Here is a 17,738-nt window from a genome sequence, read left to right on the forward strand (position 1 = left end):
CATGGTGAGGCACCAACTCTCTATGCTTTCCAAACATTGCAGGAGGTATTTTGTTATGTTATGTTGCCAGGATTGCATCCTGTAAGTTTGCATTAGTTTGTGGTGGAGGATCGTAATCCTGAATCTCTCAATCCACATAATTTCAGATGTGTTTAATTGGATTAATGTGTGACTAATTCAATACCAAGTTAGTACCAGATACCACAAGACACATTGAAGTCACTTTATGTTAGCACTTTAAAGTCACTTTCACGTTCGGTGAATCACTCTCAAACAATATTGGTAATTTGGCAGGGTATATTATCCTGCTGTAACACCTGTGCAATCCAGGTAGATATTCCTTCAGGTCACTATGAAGGAACATACCTGACCAGCCACGATGGACAAGTAGTTTTTAGCACTTAGTGTGGTCTAGAGCAGGGGTTCCCAACCTTTTTAGACATGCAGAGCATGACATCAGAAAGAAAAAACATTCTGGAGCTTTAATAAAAAAAAAAAAAATACACTAAAAATAGAAACAGTTGGTCACTAGCACCAGATCAAGTTTACTTCATGCTTTTAGACATACATATATAACATGCATGTTGTGACAGTCCAAGGTCACTCAGAAAAGGCCAAATTTACTTTTTATTTTAAGCACAGCATATTCAAATTCAATTTCCTGGGTATAACCTCCATGCTATAACCTCCATATTTCTATGGGCACTGTTCTTCTGAATTGGCTTCTATAATTCCCGCTCTCCCTCTTTCAAAACAGTTTGACACGTGCCGTCACCAGCCAACATCCATTTACTATCCAACTTCAAACTCACAGAAGCAACTTTTCATCTTCCTCGTTTATTCATTCAACTGCCTGTTTTCTGGAACAACCTTCCTTCATATGTAATTTCCTGAAAATTATAGTCTACAGAAGTTCAAGTCCAATGTCAATAAATATCTTCTTTCAACTTCTCAACCTCCAACCTGAGCACGGTACTAAGCACTATAGGTTCTAATACCTCTCGTGTTTGGGGTTTACATTTATAAAAAAAAAAAAAAAAAAATTATAGTTTTATTAAAAACATTCTAAAATTTCCTCGTGGAGCCCCAGATAACTATGGCAGAGCCCAAGGGCTGTGCAGAGCATAGTTTGAAAAACTATGGTTTAGAGGTATGATGCTGTTCAGATGCAAATTTTATGCATTGTTGGCAGTGGGTAGCTGTAAGCATGTGTACCTTGACATCACCTACTTTGATGGTCCATACAGAGGATGGTTCATTGGATTGTGGTCAGCCATTTCACCATTTTGTTTATTGGATAGCACCAGACAAGACTATCTATGTTCACCATAACCATTGATGAGGCTTGGGTGCCTGTTATTGGTCTGGTGATTGCCACTCTCTCTCCAGTCTCCTTCCACTCTTGGAACACCTTATTTACAGCATTCCATGAAAACAAGGTTGTTTCCATAATATCCATATTTCAATTGCTACCTGACAACCTTTTTTTTGTAGTCAAATAGGTGATCAAATGGTGATCAAATAGTTTGTATGGACTGCATGCCACAAACCTGCAATATCTCACTTCCTGGTTCTTACCATGACACATGTGCATCCAGGTGGGGAGGAACAGCCACTTGCTAAAACAAGGTTGGCCCTAACATTTTGATTGGATAATGTATGTGACAGTGCAGCAACAAAGATAGCAATCACTGAAAAAGCAGATAAGGGTTAATCTGTAAAATGTTTAATAAATAGAATCTAATGTATTTCCTAATCTAAATAATAGATTCATAACACTTGCAGAAAAAAAGTACTCATTTCTTTTTTGGTTGTCCACACTGGTTTGGTTAGTAACCTACTGTGCAGTACTTGTATTTGTTTTATTTTTCAATGTAGTATAAAAACACTATGTTGAATTTATTTTTTTCTTTAAAACCTAACTTAAAGATAGGAGCAGCACATATTTGCAAGATTTTTGGTGATTAATTTGTACTTATGTGCAGACTTTCAGCATTAACTTTTGATGAGGTTTTAGTAGTAGCAACTTATTTTTTTTTTTCTTTTTCTGGCAGCAATGTTCGAAAGGTAAAACTTGCTGACGTTATGCCTGTCTCCTCTCCCTTTTTGTAATTTTTCCTGCACATAAGATAAAAAAAAAAATTAATAAATGATTATTTTTACGTGTTTGTCGAACATTTCTTTTTTGCTTCAATCAAATTTGTGAGTGCTGCATAAACATTTAGGGAAATTCCGACTTGCATAAACTTATGACTTGCATAGAGTTCCACAGAATGAAACCCTTATGTAAGTCGGGGAGTGGCTGTATATATAATTGTTGTGTTATACAATGTAAATGTATGTTGGTTATCCTAAAAGTAATGGACACGTTTGGGATATCCATTGAAATGAAGTTCCTGCATTGAACATTTGTGTAGATCTTTTTAAAAATGGATGGTGATATTTTCTTCAGGTCAGATTACAGTTTCAGATCAAAGATCTTTTTTTTCAACATTGAAACTTAACATAGTTTAATTTATAATTTATGAATTGTTGCAGGAAGTGTATGGTGAATAACAGTAGATCATTGCATGATTTTGCACTGATCTCAAAAGTTTCATTTAGGCCAGACCAGCGAAGACAAGCACTGCTCGGGTAGACTGAGAACACTTGTGGACAACACATCTCTAGTCATCATTACCACCATTTTGAAGGAAGATAGATGTCATGATCTGTGAAGAAACAGTTAACGAGTCTGGAATATCAGAATCATCTGATGGATGAATTTTGACTGAGCTATAACAAAAATGAAATGGCTGTCATCTGATGAGCCCCACATTTATTGTCAGATGAGTAACAAGCAAAGCGTAAAGAATTTGTAATGCAGTTATTTGCACATCACTGACAACAGGTGAAGAGTTGTTAAAATGCATTGCTGCCATTAATGAGGCATGGACATGCAACTTTGATCTTGAATTAGGTGCAATCAGCTCAGTAAAAGGTAAACTGCAACCATTACCAACCCACTTCAGTGCAGGATGGAAGTCTCCTCAACAATTCATGCTGAGGGAAATGGACCATAATCTGCCATGCTGGTCCAGTGCAGGTTGGCAGATCAACTGTATTTAGCAGTTCAGGGCTTGAACCCTGGTCTATTCAAAGAGCGTGTGCTATTGCACTCCTGACCACTAGGCTATGGAGTATAAGCATCCAACCTTGTCAGACCTCTAAATGTTGCCCGGCAACCCAAAGGTCACGGGTTTGATTCCCGATTCGGGCTTGGATCAAAGTACTGCAAAAACCTTGGGAGGTGCAATATGGCCACAGAAGCCGATGCGCCAACAACTACCAAATCAAAAATCGCCTCTAAATGTTGCTGGAAAAATAAAGGTGAAGCAAATGGTCATCATGGCCTACGATTATGAGAGCATTATTGCCACTGATCATGTGCCACTTGGAAGATCAGTAACTGGAGACTATTATGCTGCAACATTTCTTCATCAGAAATACACCTGAAAATCCATCAGAAGTGGGCATAGATGTTGGAAGCTGTTGTGCATGTACTCCATGAGTACAAGTGCACCAGCTTGATTATGTAAATTATGTCATATCTTGTTTTTATAGAGTGCTTATTTATTTTTCTGGTATGAGTTCTTAAAGTTATGTTCTGTTCCCAAAGCTCAAGAAACCATTGCATAGACAAAGATTGTGTTTAGAAATATTGAGTGCAGCTGCGACTCAGCATATCAGACAGCTTAACTTTAGCAGACAGTTGAACCATATTCAAAAATTACTGGAACATTGGGAAGCAGTCATAAAGCTTGGAGACTACGCTGAAGGTTTTTAATGTAAATTTTGTTGTAAAATAAATTTATTTAAAATTAACTGCATTTGTGCATTACTTTTGGGATAGCCCTCATAATGTTAAAGTGAGATTGCTATTTTTGTTAATACATGCAAAATAATATAATAAACTATAATCTATAAATATAATATAATATAATCTTTGTTTTTGAATTTTGTTACGAAGTAACTTTATAAAATATTCTTTGGCATATATTGTACACATGGAATCCATTTTTATGTTTTTAATAATTTCTGTTAATAAAGTATTAAAGTGAAGAAATAATAATTGATTTTTTTTTAGCTGTAAATGAGAGAAAAGCAGAAGTTCGTATACAGTATCGTGATGTTTTGGGTGATATCTTCTCTGGTAATTGTAAAAGAAATGAACTTGTGATCAGAGTGCAACCTGGAGAAGCAATTTATGTCAAAATGATGACTAAAAAACCAGGCATGTCTTTTGATATGGAAGAAACTGAATTAGATCTCACTTATGGTCAGAGATACCAGGTAATATTTCAAAATCTATTGTTAATAGATGACATTTTAATATTAGGTGCTAAATTTTGCTACTTACGTTTATGGGATAAAAAATATTTTTTTTTGCAAACATACGAATAAATAAAACGTATGTTAGTATAATCTTGTGTACTGTTGTATATAAAATATATATTAGAGGCAAGTTATTTTTATTTATTCCTTTTTTACTTAGGACAACAGTATTTAATTTGTTTTAATGCATATAATTTTCCTATTCTTTCTTTATGTATTTCAAAGTAATTTAATTAGAAATATTTTCAAAAAACTAATTAGCATTACAGAAAAAGAATGGGTGTTATTCTTGATATGGCAAAATTGATTCAAGAAAGCAAAGCTCATGTGGCATCTGCCATAATAATAAAATAAAAATTTAAAACTAAAATATAAAAATAATAATAAAATGGATTAAAAATGAGAAAATTTAAAATGAGTCAAGTTTCATATTTTATCTCCATTATCTAGATATTTATATAATTTCTCTTTAAATGTATATAAGTTCTTCTTTAACATGGCTAAGTGGGAACTTGTTCCAGTAGTTGATTATTCTTTCACTAAAGGCAAAATTTCTTATATCCGGTCTGCAATTATTTTTCCTTAATTTGAATTTTATGTCCAAATTCTATATTTTATTCCTAGAAAGAGGTTAAGGCATATTTTCCAAGTTCAACCTTTTTTTTTTTTTTTTTTTTTAGTAGCCTGTATACCAGATTCCCATTCATGTATCTGAGCTTTGCAGCATACATAATTGTATTAAAAACTAACCTTAGCCTTTTCCTATATAAGTAACTCCCTATATTCATTGCAGTATCTCTGCAGTGAATAATAGGGAGTGGGTTTGATTACCTGTATAACCTCATTAAAATTATATTAACCATCAATTAATAAAATACTGGATGTGAATTCATTTAGCAACGTCTTTTATTCATATATTATCAATGTTTTTAAGTAACCCATTCCATCGATTATCTACAGTTGAGTGACTGTGTCCTCATTTATGCTGTAAACAGTGCTTCTGCTTATCAGTCTGTAGGCATTTAAATAAATACTATGACCTATAAAAGTGCTTCAGCTATTTACAAGCATATTTCCATATTTTGTGACATTGCATAGATTTGAAAATGCATCATGAATAATTTTATACTTATATAATAATTATTTGGGTAGATCATTCTGTAAATTTAAAGGGAAGTCATCCAGGTAAATTGCATAACAAAATCATTTCTTCAGCTGCAAATTTGACAGGTGTTTCGGCACAGATTCTGATATTAAAAGAATGAAGGTGGAACACAGCAAAAGCTTTTTTCCTACGTCTGGGAAGAAGTGGCATTAAAATGGAAATTTCTCACTATATATGTAGTATGAATCAGAGCTGTAAAGCTTAATACATTCTACGTTGATATCAATATGTGTAAAATAAGAGAAGTTTACCTCAATATAGTACGTAGAACACTTCCATATGATTCTCTCCAGAAATCAAAACGAAAAAATTGAAAAACTTGCATTAGAGTAACAAATTTAAAAAATAATTAAAAATCAATTTAACACAATTAAAAATCAATTAAACGCAATTAAAAATAAGAAAATTAATTAAAAGAATTTAACGAAAAAATTGCAAAACGATTTTCCTTCCTTATTTTTAATTGTGTTAAATTGAGTTTTATTGTGTTAAATTGATTTAATTATTTTTTAAATTATTTGTTACTCTAATGTAAGTTTTTTTTTTTTTTTTTTTTTTTTTTTTTTGATTTTTTTCGTTTTGATTTCTGGAGAGCATCATACGGAAGTGTTCTACGTATTATATTGAGGTAAACTTCTTTTATTATTTTACTCACTATGTATATATATAGTTTGTAATCAAAAAGTTCAGGGACTGACTTTATCTTGAAATTGCAGCATCATCACATGTTCAGTGTCTCATGTAGAAAACGATTTAATTGGTAATTTATCTGCAGTCTGCCCAAATTAACGTGAATTGAATAGAAAGCATTATGCCTGTTGTCACATATTAAAATGAATGATTTTATTGAGCAGTGAATATACATAAAATATTGTTTCAAATTAGGTAAAAGCACAACAGAAGCCCACTATGTTAACAGCTTTTGGAGAAGATGCTACTTGTTGTTCAAAAAATTTAAGCAGGGCCTGTCTGGTCTGTTGAAGATAATCCTTATTCTGGCCACCCTTCAACTTCAAAAACCAATGATTCAGTTGATTGCAATCATTATTTAACTATTGATGAAGTTGTCAGTGAAACTGGTATTCCTTATGGAACATATCAGTAAATTTTAAAACAAGATTTGGAAATGCAACTTGTTTCAGCCAGGTTTGTGCATCACATCCTTACTGATCGCAGAGGGTTCTTGCATTTCGGGATTTTCATTACTGTGTATTGCTGCTGACTATTATTGGTTAAGAATAATAAATGTATGACTATGACCCAGAAATAAAGGTCCAGTCCTTTCTCAGTGGAGGACTCTGTCTTCTCCAAAACCTCAAAGAAGCAAGACAATCTTGATCAAATGTTAAGATTGTGCTTATCATATTTTTTGACTTGCAGGGCTTTGTCCATAATGAACTTGTTCTACATGGTCAAAGAGTGAACCAGGAATGCTACAAAAGGATTCTATAGCAATTTTCACAATGCAGTTCAGTGAAAATGTCCACCTAGTATCTTCTAGTAGACAATTTTTACACTTCATCTAATAGACAGTAATGTTCCTATATTCCATGATGAACCCTGTTAATAGGCCTAAGTATTGAGCTATTAATTGCACAAAGTTGGTACACAATTGAATATGCTAATACAGGCTTGATGACTAATTTCTGCATGGAATCTAGAAACTGGTAGCTAAGCAGTCAACATGGGAATTTTAGCCTACTTATAATAAAGTAATCCTTTTTATGTAATCAAATTCACTTTATAACATTCATGTGGTTTAATTAATATTATTCTTAATTTGCAATGTTTCTTTATGAAAACAGACTTTAAACAGACATATCCTTCTCTCAACACTTGGACTAGATAAGTTTTAGTTAATTTAGATTATGATAGGTCAGATTCTGTTAATTTTAAATTATCTACCTAGAAATTTCAAGTAATAATCCTTCTGTAAAATTCTCTTTTCCCAAAGTGACCTGCACATTTAATGTTTTGTATTTTATTCAGTCTATTAATGTAATTTTTGGTACCAAGCAAAATGTAATACTTAAATTTTTCTGACTTAGGGAGTAACAATGCCTGATGCATATGAGAGGCTAATTCTAGATGTGTTTTGTGGAAGTCAGATGCATTTTGTACGTAGTGATGAATTGGCCGAAGCATGGAGAATATTTACTCCACTGTTACACCAGATAGACCAAGGCAAAATAGCACCTGTTCGTTACCGTTTTGGAAGGTAAGGCCAATTTGGAAGGGTTACCTATAGTGTATATTTTTCTGTGTGATATTTTATATTTATCTGAATTTATTCTCTTAAAATTTTTAGTTCAGAGCAAATTTCTTTGTATTCAGTATTTTTACTCCATCTACTTTTGTAAATTATATTATGCTAATGATATGAGTGAATAAGTAATTTTATCAGGTATTTACTTAATGAAGTGAAGTGAAAAGCTAAGTTAATATTTTTGATTTCAGCCGTGGCCCTGAAGAAGCAGATCAGCTGATGCAGAAATATGGTTTCAAATTTTATGGTACCTACAAATGGCATAAGAATCATGCGTGAGATTTTTTTGTTTGTTTTCAACTTTGATCTGGTATAAGCTGTATAATTTTTTTAGTGTATACTTTTCAAGTTATTTTTATTCATCCTAATATTTATTAATACAAGATTATTTTTGTTACTCATTCTTATGTATTCCTTGTACAATGTTAAAAATTGTAAAAAGTGGAAACTGTTTCCAGATGCAGTTGTTTTGTGTTTTAAATTGTTTTTGAATTATTTATTTAGAGTTAATGTTTTGAAATAAATTTAAATTTTCTTTAAAATTGAGGAAGTTTTTTTTTTTTTTTTGAGTAATTGTATTATATAATTTGTTAATGAATAGATCATTGTGTCAAATTAAATTTGGCTTTCTTTCTTTAATTACTTGAATATATTTTATTTATTTAAAACATGTTTCTTAACTGTACTGAGAGGATATAGTATTAATCTTGCACTGTAATGGTTGCAAACTTTTGTTTGCATTCCTTAAATTCAGATTTCTCTTAACTGAAAACATATCATCGTTTATATTATTGACAGCAAAGAATATGTTGATTATGCTTCACCAGTGAAATATTGCTTTTATTGTATAGTTATTCATTAGTGTATTGAAGTGGTGCTTGCACATGAATGTTGGGTGCAGTCAAAACACAGCTATTATTTTTGACCAAACCTAAGGTTTGTTAAAAAAAAAAAAATAAATAAATAAAATAAATAAATATTGAGTATTATAACTCTGGTTCATACTATGAAAAAAAAAAAAATAATAATAATAAAATAAATTCAGGTAAGCTTGAAAGCTCTTGCAATTTTTATACAAGGTGTTCCATCGCTTTATCTATTGCTGTCAGAACTGCTACTGCTTTCTATATTTTGAATGCAAATTGGTGAACTTGGACTATTCATTTCTTGGGAGTAGTTTTTTTTGCTTTTTGTCTGAATCCAGATTTGGACAAAAAAACAGGCAGTGACTGTTTATAGACTGTGCCCAGCATGTACATTTGTACTCTGTTATCTGTACTCTAATGTTATCTCTAATGTTATCTAATTTGTACTCTAATGTTATCTTACCTTGTACTCTAATGTAATCTGTTGTAATCTTACCTTGATGTATGAATAGTTTGTTTTCTGTAAGGACTTCCTGTATAAATATGTGTGATCTAGCCTTTATGATTGAAATCAGCCTCCAGATGTAAACTGTAATGGCACACAATTTTTGGCTTTTGTCATATTTAGATAAATGTTGGTTATGCTTTACCAAGAATAAAAAAAAATAATAATAATAATAATAAGAATGTATATTCTGTTCCAACACAGTGAGAACTATGCCAACTTTTTGTTGCACAGTAAAATAATTTATGTACTCAATCATTTGAGGATTGTAACTTGAATCCATTTGTGTTATGTGCAGAATTATGAAAATAAATGTAATATACAAATTAGAATATTTTAACAAAAGATTACATTCTCAAAATAAAAATATGACAGAGTTGAAAGCCAAAATTTCTAAATAATTAAGCCTATAGAGGGAGCCTTTCAGGGTTCCTAGTAACCAACTTTATCTTGTCTTTCAATTGATAAAAGAATCTTTGCAGGTTGGGCAAGAGATCTATTTCTTTGAGAGCAGGCCAGGTGGTAATATGTGTGTGTGTGTGTGTGTGTGTGTGTGTGTGTGTATATATATATATTATAATAAAAGTACAATAAGTGCATTATATTTCATAAGTCTATAATCTAGTTATTATAGTAAAGGCATAATAGGTACATACAGGTGCTGAATAAGTATATCAACACAACAGTATGCAGCTAGCAATAGACCATGAGGCCAAATTAACTTATAAAAAATAAAATAGCCCAAGCAGGCATACATGGCCAAACTCTGGAAGTGAACATATAATTAGTAATAAAATAAATATATAATACAATGATGATTATGTAGTTAATTATTAGTGTAGAGATACATTGAAAGGGACTTTTACAAGGGCTAACCCTCTCAGTGTGTCCCAACTATAATTAACAGAGCTATCTATTTCTGATTGCCATCTGCCTGTTTAACAAAGTCCAAAATTTTAACTAGATAATGTTATAATTTAGTAGCAAACAGGCAAGATAACATTTAGCCCAACAGATACCTTTCGAGACAAATATGTAGAATAGGAAAAGAAAGCCAACCATAAATTACAATTCAGTCCCTTTCAATGTATCTCTACACTAATAATTAACTAAATAATCATCATTGTATTATATATTTATTTTATTACTAATTATATGTTTACTTCCAGGGTTTGGCCATGTATGCCTGCTTGGGCTATTTTATTTTTATAAGTTAATTTGGCCTCATGGTCTATTGCTAGCTGCATACTGTTGTGTTGATATACTTATTCAGCACCTGTATGTACTTATTATGCCTTTACTATAATAACTAGATTATAGACGTATGAAATATAATGCACTTATTGTGCTTTTATTATAATAAATATATTACAGACTGATGTAATGTACAATCTGATTTAGATGGCATTAATCTGATCTGGCTTATAACTTTTATATATTTATCCCTATTGTTGATAGATATATATAAAAATTAATTAATTTGTTATGGGCAGAATATGATATGGAAAGATACATACCTGTCAACTTTTCCAATTTTCTAAGAATTCTTTAAATTAAGTTTTTTTTTTTTTTTTTATCATTTTGAAAATATTCTTTTATTTTTAATTTCAGTGAAGTTTGCATTATGTTTTTCAAACACAGACCCACATAACAAATTTACTGATGTAGGCTTCAGTAAGTTTTTTTTTTTCCTTCTATGGCTTTGGCTCCACTCATGTTTAATACAAAATACTGTGTGCTCCAAGTATGTGTTGTAAGAGGCTTTAGGGACAGTAACAGTATCATAGCTTTTCTGAGATTTGTGCCTTCTCCTTTTTCTGAAACTTGTATGCCTGTCCGTCCAGTATTTTCAAGAGATAATGCAGGCCCCAGTCCAAGGTGCATGATGTGTTCTCCTTGTGTTTGTGTGTTCACAAGTAGATGGGATTGAAAACTAATTCTAACATATAATAAATCAATAAGATAAATGTATAAAATTTTTATTTTAAGTTTGTATAATTTTTCCAATTATTAAAAAATTTAATTACTTATATATAATACTAAGGTCTTGGCTAAACCTGTGTACTGTAGATCCCCTTATTTTCCATACTGCTGTGCCTCCTTAAAGGTATCAGGAAGAATTCCTTACCAGGTAATCAGCAAAACTTTGCAGAGATATAATGGAGTGTGTTCACAAACTTTATTCTATTTCATACCACTGATTCCCATTTAGATTAATCTGTGGGTTACACTCACAGGGACAGATTTGCAAAGTCCTTGTCATGTTCTTTAAACTAGTCACACATTTGGCATACTGACTAATCTAGACATATCTATCTCTGGGAGTAGATTTGTGATATCACCAGAAGCTTTATTTGTGGTGATGCTCTAACTAAATAGCTTGTTTGCATTGATTGCTAGTTAATTGGGATAAGGGAATCAGAGGTGTGCTGTGAAAACCTGACCCATACCATTGTTTCTCCCCCACTCTTAGTACACATCAGACAAGGTCCATTGTTGTTTTTTTCCGCCTTTTCCCCCATATGTGAACTCTTCAATTACTGTGGAACAGTGTAAAGTGAGATTCACTAGATTGCTACTTTTGGTACAGTAGTATTTTCCTAGTTCACATCCAAGATCAGTGAAATTTGTAGTTGGTTCAGACTGTCAACGTTCATTCTCTGCAGAGTTCTCCCTATGTCGAGGGCCAATGGATTTCAAGATTCACATCCTCAATGATAAATTAATTGTGCTGTTGCTTGATGTTGGTCTTAATAATAATTTGTTCCAGGTGGCATTTGTCTCATTCAGTTATCCTAAATTTGCAGCTCCACCAACCTCTCTCTGTTTCTTCTGCATTTTTTTTCATTTTTGGAATATTTGAATAATAGTAAACTTGAAATGCCTGACAAAGTAGTTTCTGTTGCACTTGCCAAACTTGCACAGATGATCAAATCATTCTTGGAACCATACAGATCATTTCCTATCACCATTTGCTAGTGAACAAAGTGCAGTAGTAATATTCATACACCCTTCTTATAGAAATCTGTTCCATATGCTGTGCAGCATTTGCTAAATTTGCATAATGTTCACACAAATGGGTTATAATAAAGCCATGGGGCATCATATTTTAGAATAATTATCTGCTCTTAAAAAAGTATTGATAATATGCAGTTTGCATTAAGGATTAATTTATTTTCATTAAGTGTATATACCAGGAATCCACTCTGAAATGAAAAATTCTTGAAACATGTAGGAATCAACTTCATTCAAAGCTTATTCACTACCTAATGTCTTATATAATATGAAGTATGGGCATTCCTAATTCTTACCTATGAAGGATAAATATATGTATTTCATTTAGTCTTAATAGTTGTTCATTATTGATATTTAGTTGTTGTGGCCACAAAGAAGTTAGGTTGTAGTTGTTATTGCATTATTTCAAATGTATATGCATAAAAAAGGGGGGGGGGCAGGTTCACAGAAATATTTTTGTGAACCTGGAACAGAAGCAAGAAATATTTTTGAGTTTAGAGGAACCTGTGCTGATATTGTCTTAGAGTCACAAAAGGCAGTTTTTGCTGATGTTATAATGTTGCATGACCAGAAAATAATATTTCTTTGCATATGAAGTATTAAAAAAAAAAAAAAAAAGAAGAAATCTGGTAGGACATATTTTGAGGAAACATTTTGTGTGTTTACATAGGATTTCATTGAATGTATCTGTTTTAATTTTAGTGTTTGTTTTTTTAAGTAACATTAATTCTGGCTGTTTTACTTGTTGCATATTCTACAGACTATCATTAATCTCTCACTCCCCCCCCCCGCATGAAAATAGGTTCCAGAAAACAGATTTGATATCCTCATAATACTAGGCGCCTCTGTGGCCAGGTGGGAAAGGAGCAGCAGTGCGTAGCACATGCTTCTTGATTAGACCGGGGTTCGAGCCCGTCACCACCAAATACGGAGGATGCGGAAAGGTCAGGGAATGACCACCGCATATCCTGGAGCAATATGGCCTTAGTTGCTAATGCTCCTAAAAACCAAAATAACAAACAACAATAACAACAACTCGTAATACTGTGTAATTAAACAAGAAAAGTACCTTCAAGAATGAAGCAAATATACACTACTGTTTATTACATTTCATAACACAACTTTCCCATTGTATTATGTGACACCCAGTAGTTATTAACTTGGAAGAAGTGTTCTGTAGAGTGCTTGGAATGTTTATTACTTGTTCCAGAACTGTGGAAAACTTCTTCCAAATGCTTTAATATAGTCTTCTTAATTTTTCTGATTGGAAACATTTAAAAATATACCAGTAGTTTTCAATAGCCAACTGTAACTTTGAAGTGATATAGATTTAACACAGTCGGGATTAACTGTGATAAGTCAGTGATAAAACTGCAGTGGTATCCCAATACAGTAATTTTATCAAATTAAAATTTGTAAGTGATTGTAATGAAATGCAGGTAATGTGTATTAATTTTGATTTAATGCGATAAATTATGCGAGTGGTATCGGGTACACTGTTACATGTACTCTTAGTTGCTTGTAATTGGTACTGACACCAACAAGGTAGTTAGTAAAGTTTCAGTTTGAATATATGCTTTGATAAAATCATATTATGGGAATATGATGGATTAATTTGACAGTATTACTTTGCTTTAAAGAATAAAATTATAATTTGTTTCTAAGTGTTATACAATATATAGCATTAGCTAACTTCAGTAGCTGGTCTTGTGGAAAATTTGACTGGCTTAGTGATTAATATTCATATCTCCATTCATGTACTTCAGTTAAGCGAATAGAGTTATGATATGAACCCTTTTGATATGATATACTTCATATAAGCCCTTTAAAAAAAAAAATTTGCATCTGATATTTTTTTAAAATTAATAATTAAGATTCAGGAATGTTGATCCATTCTTTGTGTATATAAAGAGTGCTTTTAGTTGAATGGATTTGTATCAAAAATTGAGTAGTTCTGTAATAAAATTTCAGTTTTTTTAGGCTTACATGTGCCAATTTAGGCTCAGAAATACGTAGCTTTTAAGTACTGTAATGTGTGCAGATTTGTCTATGTCAAAGTTTTAGAATAATTCATATATGCATACTCCTCTGCACTGTACTTAAAGTTATGAGATGCACACTAATTTGTACTATATAATTGTAATTTTCATAAATACTATATATTCCATTCATTATCCCAAGTATTTTGAATCAAAGTATTGTTTATGCTTCATTTACCCTTACTTAACTCTTGCACATTTCACAGGCAGTATTTCATATTTCAGCTGTTGTATTTTATAAAAAAAAAAGATTTTGTTCATTATGCAAGTTAAATTGGAACACTTTGAAATTTATATTGAGGTTTTAGCAATGATGAAATAGTTTAAATTTTTCGTTAAACTTTTCATTTTCATGTGATAAATGAAAATGTTCATTTAATGTTGTTCGTTAATCATGTTCACCTAAAAATGAATATTGTTTGAATTACTCAAGGATAACATGAGATTATGTAATATTAAATTGTTGTAGATTACTATGACTGTGATAATTAATGAAATAGTGATAACTGCTTAATTTTTCAAAGTGTAAGGAATTCATAGGTTTTTTTTTTTACTTTTGAGGTATTATGCACTGAATGGAGCGCACACATAAATGTAGCTTAAATTATTTAGTGTTTGACCAAGCATTTGTTATTCATGCTTAAAAGGTATAATTCTATTTTTTAGATTTAAAATTGTTATTAAATATTCAATATTTATGTAATTATAGAGTAAAAAATGATTGTAACGTGGTTACTTAAAGTACTTATGGTATTTAAAAATCTTTAGGTAAATTATAAATTTCAAAGGGCCACTGTTTAAGTGTTTGTCACTCATACTTTGAAGTATAAAGAAAAATAGGTATATAAATTATGTTCTTTCTCTAAATATGAAGATTTATTTATGGAAACAAAGCAAAAATAAAAGCTTGGAATTTTTATTTTTATTGTGAATTTTTTTTTTTTTTTGAGTAATACACTAAATATAAAGTTGTCAGTTTAACTTCACCCCAACTTCTTTATTAGGCTTGAGGTGTCACTGTTGTGGTTTGAATTCACTACCATTCAGCCTTTTAAGGGCAGAGGAGGAAGAGGATTAAAGCTGCTATCTTCTTTAAAGACTAATGGTCAGGCAATATTTCTTAAAAGAATTATAATGAATACTATATTCTTATTTTTATGCTGAGATAATCAAGGCCACTTACAGCAGTTTATTGGGATGATGAATAAGTTTTGTTTCCCTTGATTTACGGCGTAAAAGATGTTAAAAGGTATCACATTTAATAAACTTCTTGAATTGGCACCTATGAGTGTCACATATACACTGATGACCCAAAACATTGTCCACCTACCTAATATGATGTTGGTCCTCCAGGTGCAGCCAAAACAGCTCGCATGGACGCTACAAGATTTCTAAATGTGTCTTGTGGTATTTGGTACCAACACGTAACCAGCAGATTCTTTAACTCCTGTAAGGTCCACGGTTGAGATGCTGCAGATCAGAGTTGCTGTACCAACACAAACCACAGATGCTCGATGGGATTGATATCTGGGGAATTTGGAGGGCAGGGCAATACCTGGAGGTTCCTCTTGTTCCGCAAACCAGTCTCGAACAATCCGGGTGGTTTGGCATAGCAAATTATCCTGCTGAAAGAAGGCACCGCCAGAGGGGAAGACAGCTGTCACGAAAGGGTGTACCTGGTGAGAATGATGTTTAGGTAGGTGGTAGACGTCAGAGTGCCCGGCACATGGATGACTGGACCCAGGGTATCCCAGCAGAACATCGCCTAAAGCATAACACGACCGCCATGTTTTCATCCCATGGTGCATCCAGGTGCCATCATTTCTATAGGTAAACGACACACATGTACTCTGCCATCCACATGGTGCAACAGACACCTTCCAATCACTCAGTCCAGTTTCAGTGCTCGCATGCCCATTGTAGGCACTGTAACTGGTGAATCGTCGTTAGCATGGGCACTTGGAGTGACCTGCAGCTACGCAGCCCCATTTTCAGTAGTGTTCGATGTACTGTATGTTGTGACACATTACTCCATCACCAACATTCCAATTACCTTTGAGTTGCCCTTCTGTTGCCATGTACCATCCAGGAAAGCCTTTGCTCACCTCGAGCATCGATGAGCTGTGGTCGTCCAAGATCTTGCCAGCAGTTTGTGGGTTTTCCCGCGGACCGCTTTCGGGAGGTGCTGACCGTGAGCACCCCACCAGCCATACCATTTTGGATATGCTCTGACCCAGTTGTCTGGCCATTACAACTCGGCCTTTGTCAAACTCGCTTAAGTCTGCTTCCTTTCCCATGTGAAGAACAAGAGTAACACTGATTAACGGGGCTCAGTATCAGGTGTTTTTATATAGTGTCTCGACCCATGCATGCACTGTAGTTCACCTGCAGTTGCTTCAATTTGCCTAACTACTTATTGGTCAATGTTTTTGCTCATCAGTGTATAGTATATACAGTACTCATAAATGGCAAAGAATCCACACAATCTGACAGTGAGGGGAAAAAATTATGCAGAGCATTTCAAAAGTATATGGAACAAATGTCAGAGCATATATTGCAGCTATTAAACAGGACATTAATCATAAATTACAAAAAACATGAAACTGAAATCTCTAAAAGATGAGCATCCATAATTCCCTGGCATGTTTTGTCACTTCAGACTATTAATGGTTTTAGCAGCCTCCCAAATAAAATTTCAGTTCATATTTCATGGTAACATGCATAGAATGAACAATGGGTTGGTCAGAATGACTGTCATTCTGACCAGTTCACCACTTATAGTTTAAATTAAAAAAAAACAAAAAAAAAAAAAAAAAAACTAGGAAGTGGAAATATTAACCACTAGTTTCTAGTTTTCAAGGAGTGTTTTCTAATAGTTCCTACAAATTTTTCCACAGAAAATGTAGGTATGGTGTTCCTGTAGGCCTTGCCGGATGTTGATCTGTAATAAAATAATGACCAATATAATAAGATTGTCTTCAAGAATGCAAACAAGTACTGTGAGGGAATGTTGCAAAGAACTTTGAATAGTTCAAGAGTACATGAAACCACTTGGAGGCAAATGGGTGGGCCCTTGAAAGTGGGGGAATTCAATCAGTAAGGGTGGCTGGTGCAAGTCTGAAAGAAGGACTGTGCCAGGTCAGCAACCAGGACTCTGGTTGCTGACTTGCTTCCCTCTGCTAGTTGGATGCTGCAACCAGTTGGGTTCCAGATGGAAATTGTCAGCCATAAGGGTGGGTGATGGAAGGTGGCTGGTGGTGCTTTGGCATTGCCAATTGTTATCCGGCCTGCCGGCTGTGTAACACCCAACCGTGGTTGAACAGTCCCTTGTGTGGGACCTTGCCAAGCCCTCCCATCTGAGAGAGCGAGCTGGGCTTAGACCTGCATTCACAATTAATGGAACTGAACCAGAGCAACATTGTACCAACAATCGGCAAAAAAAAAAATTACACATCACACCAATTAATAATAAAGCAAAATTCAATCAATAATATTTTTATTGTATATA

The 17,738-nt window shown here is 33.1% G+C and overlaps 1 protein-coding gene across 1 annotated transcript in view; it reads left to right on the plus strand.

Moving 5' to 3' along the window:
* Zw (glucose-6-phosphate 1-dehydrogenase Zw) overlaps positions 1 to 8,157 on the plus strand; it is a 62,084-nt gene extending 53,927 nt beyond the window's left edge. Inside the window, exons 9-11 of the mRNA XM_090384961.1 lie at positions 4,127 to 4,332; positions 7,588 to 7,757; positions 7,997 to 8,157. Coding sequence (XP_090241087.1) covers positions 4,127 to 4,332; positions 7,588 to 7,757; positions 7,997 to 8,084 — 464 coding nt within the window. The 3' untranslated portion in view covers positions 8,085 to 8,157. The remainder of the gene's footprint in view (positions 1 to 4,126; positions 4,333 to 7,587; positions 7,758 to 7,996) is intronic.
* The last annotated feature ends 9,581 nt before the right edge of the window (positions 8,158 to 17,738 follow it).

This window comes from Mastigoproctus giganteus, chromosome 11, assembly GCF_048544385.1.
Source record: "Mastigoproctus giganteus isolate SK-2022 chromosome 11, ASM4854438v1, whole genome shotgun sequence".
Taxonomy (NCBI): Eukaryota; Metazoa; Arthropoda; class Arachnida; order Uropygi; family Thelyphonidae; genus Mastigoproctus; species Mastigoproctus giganteus.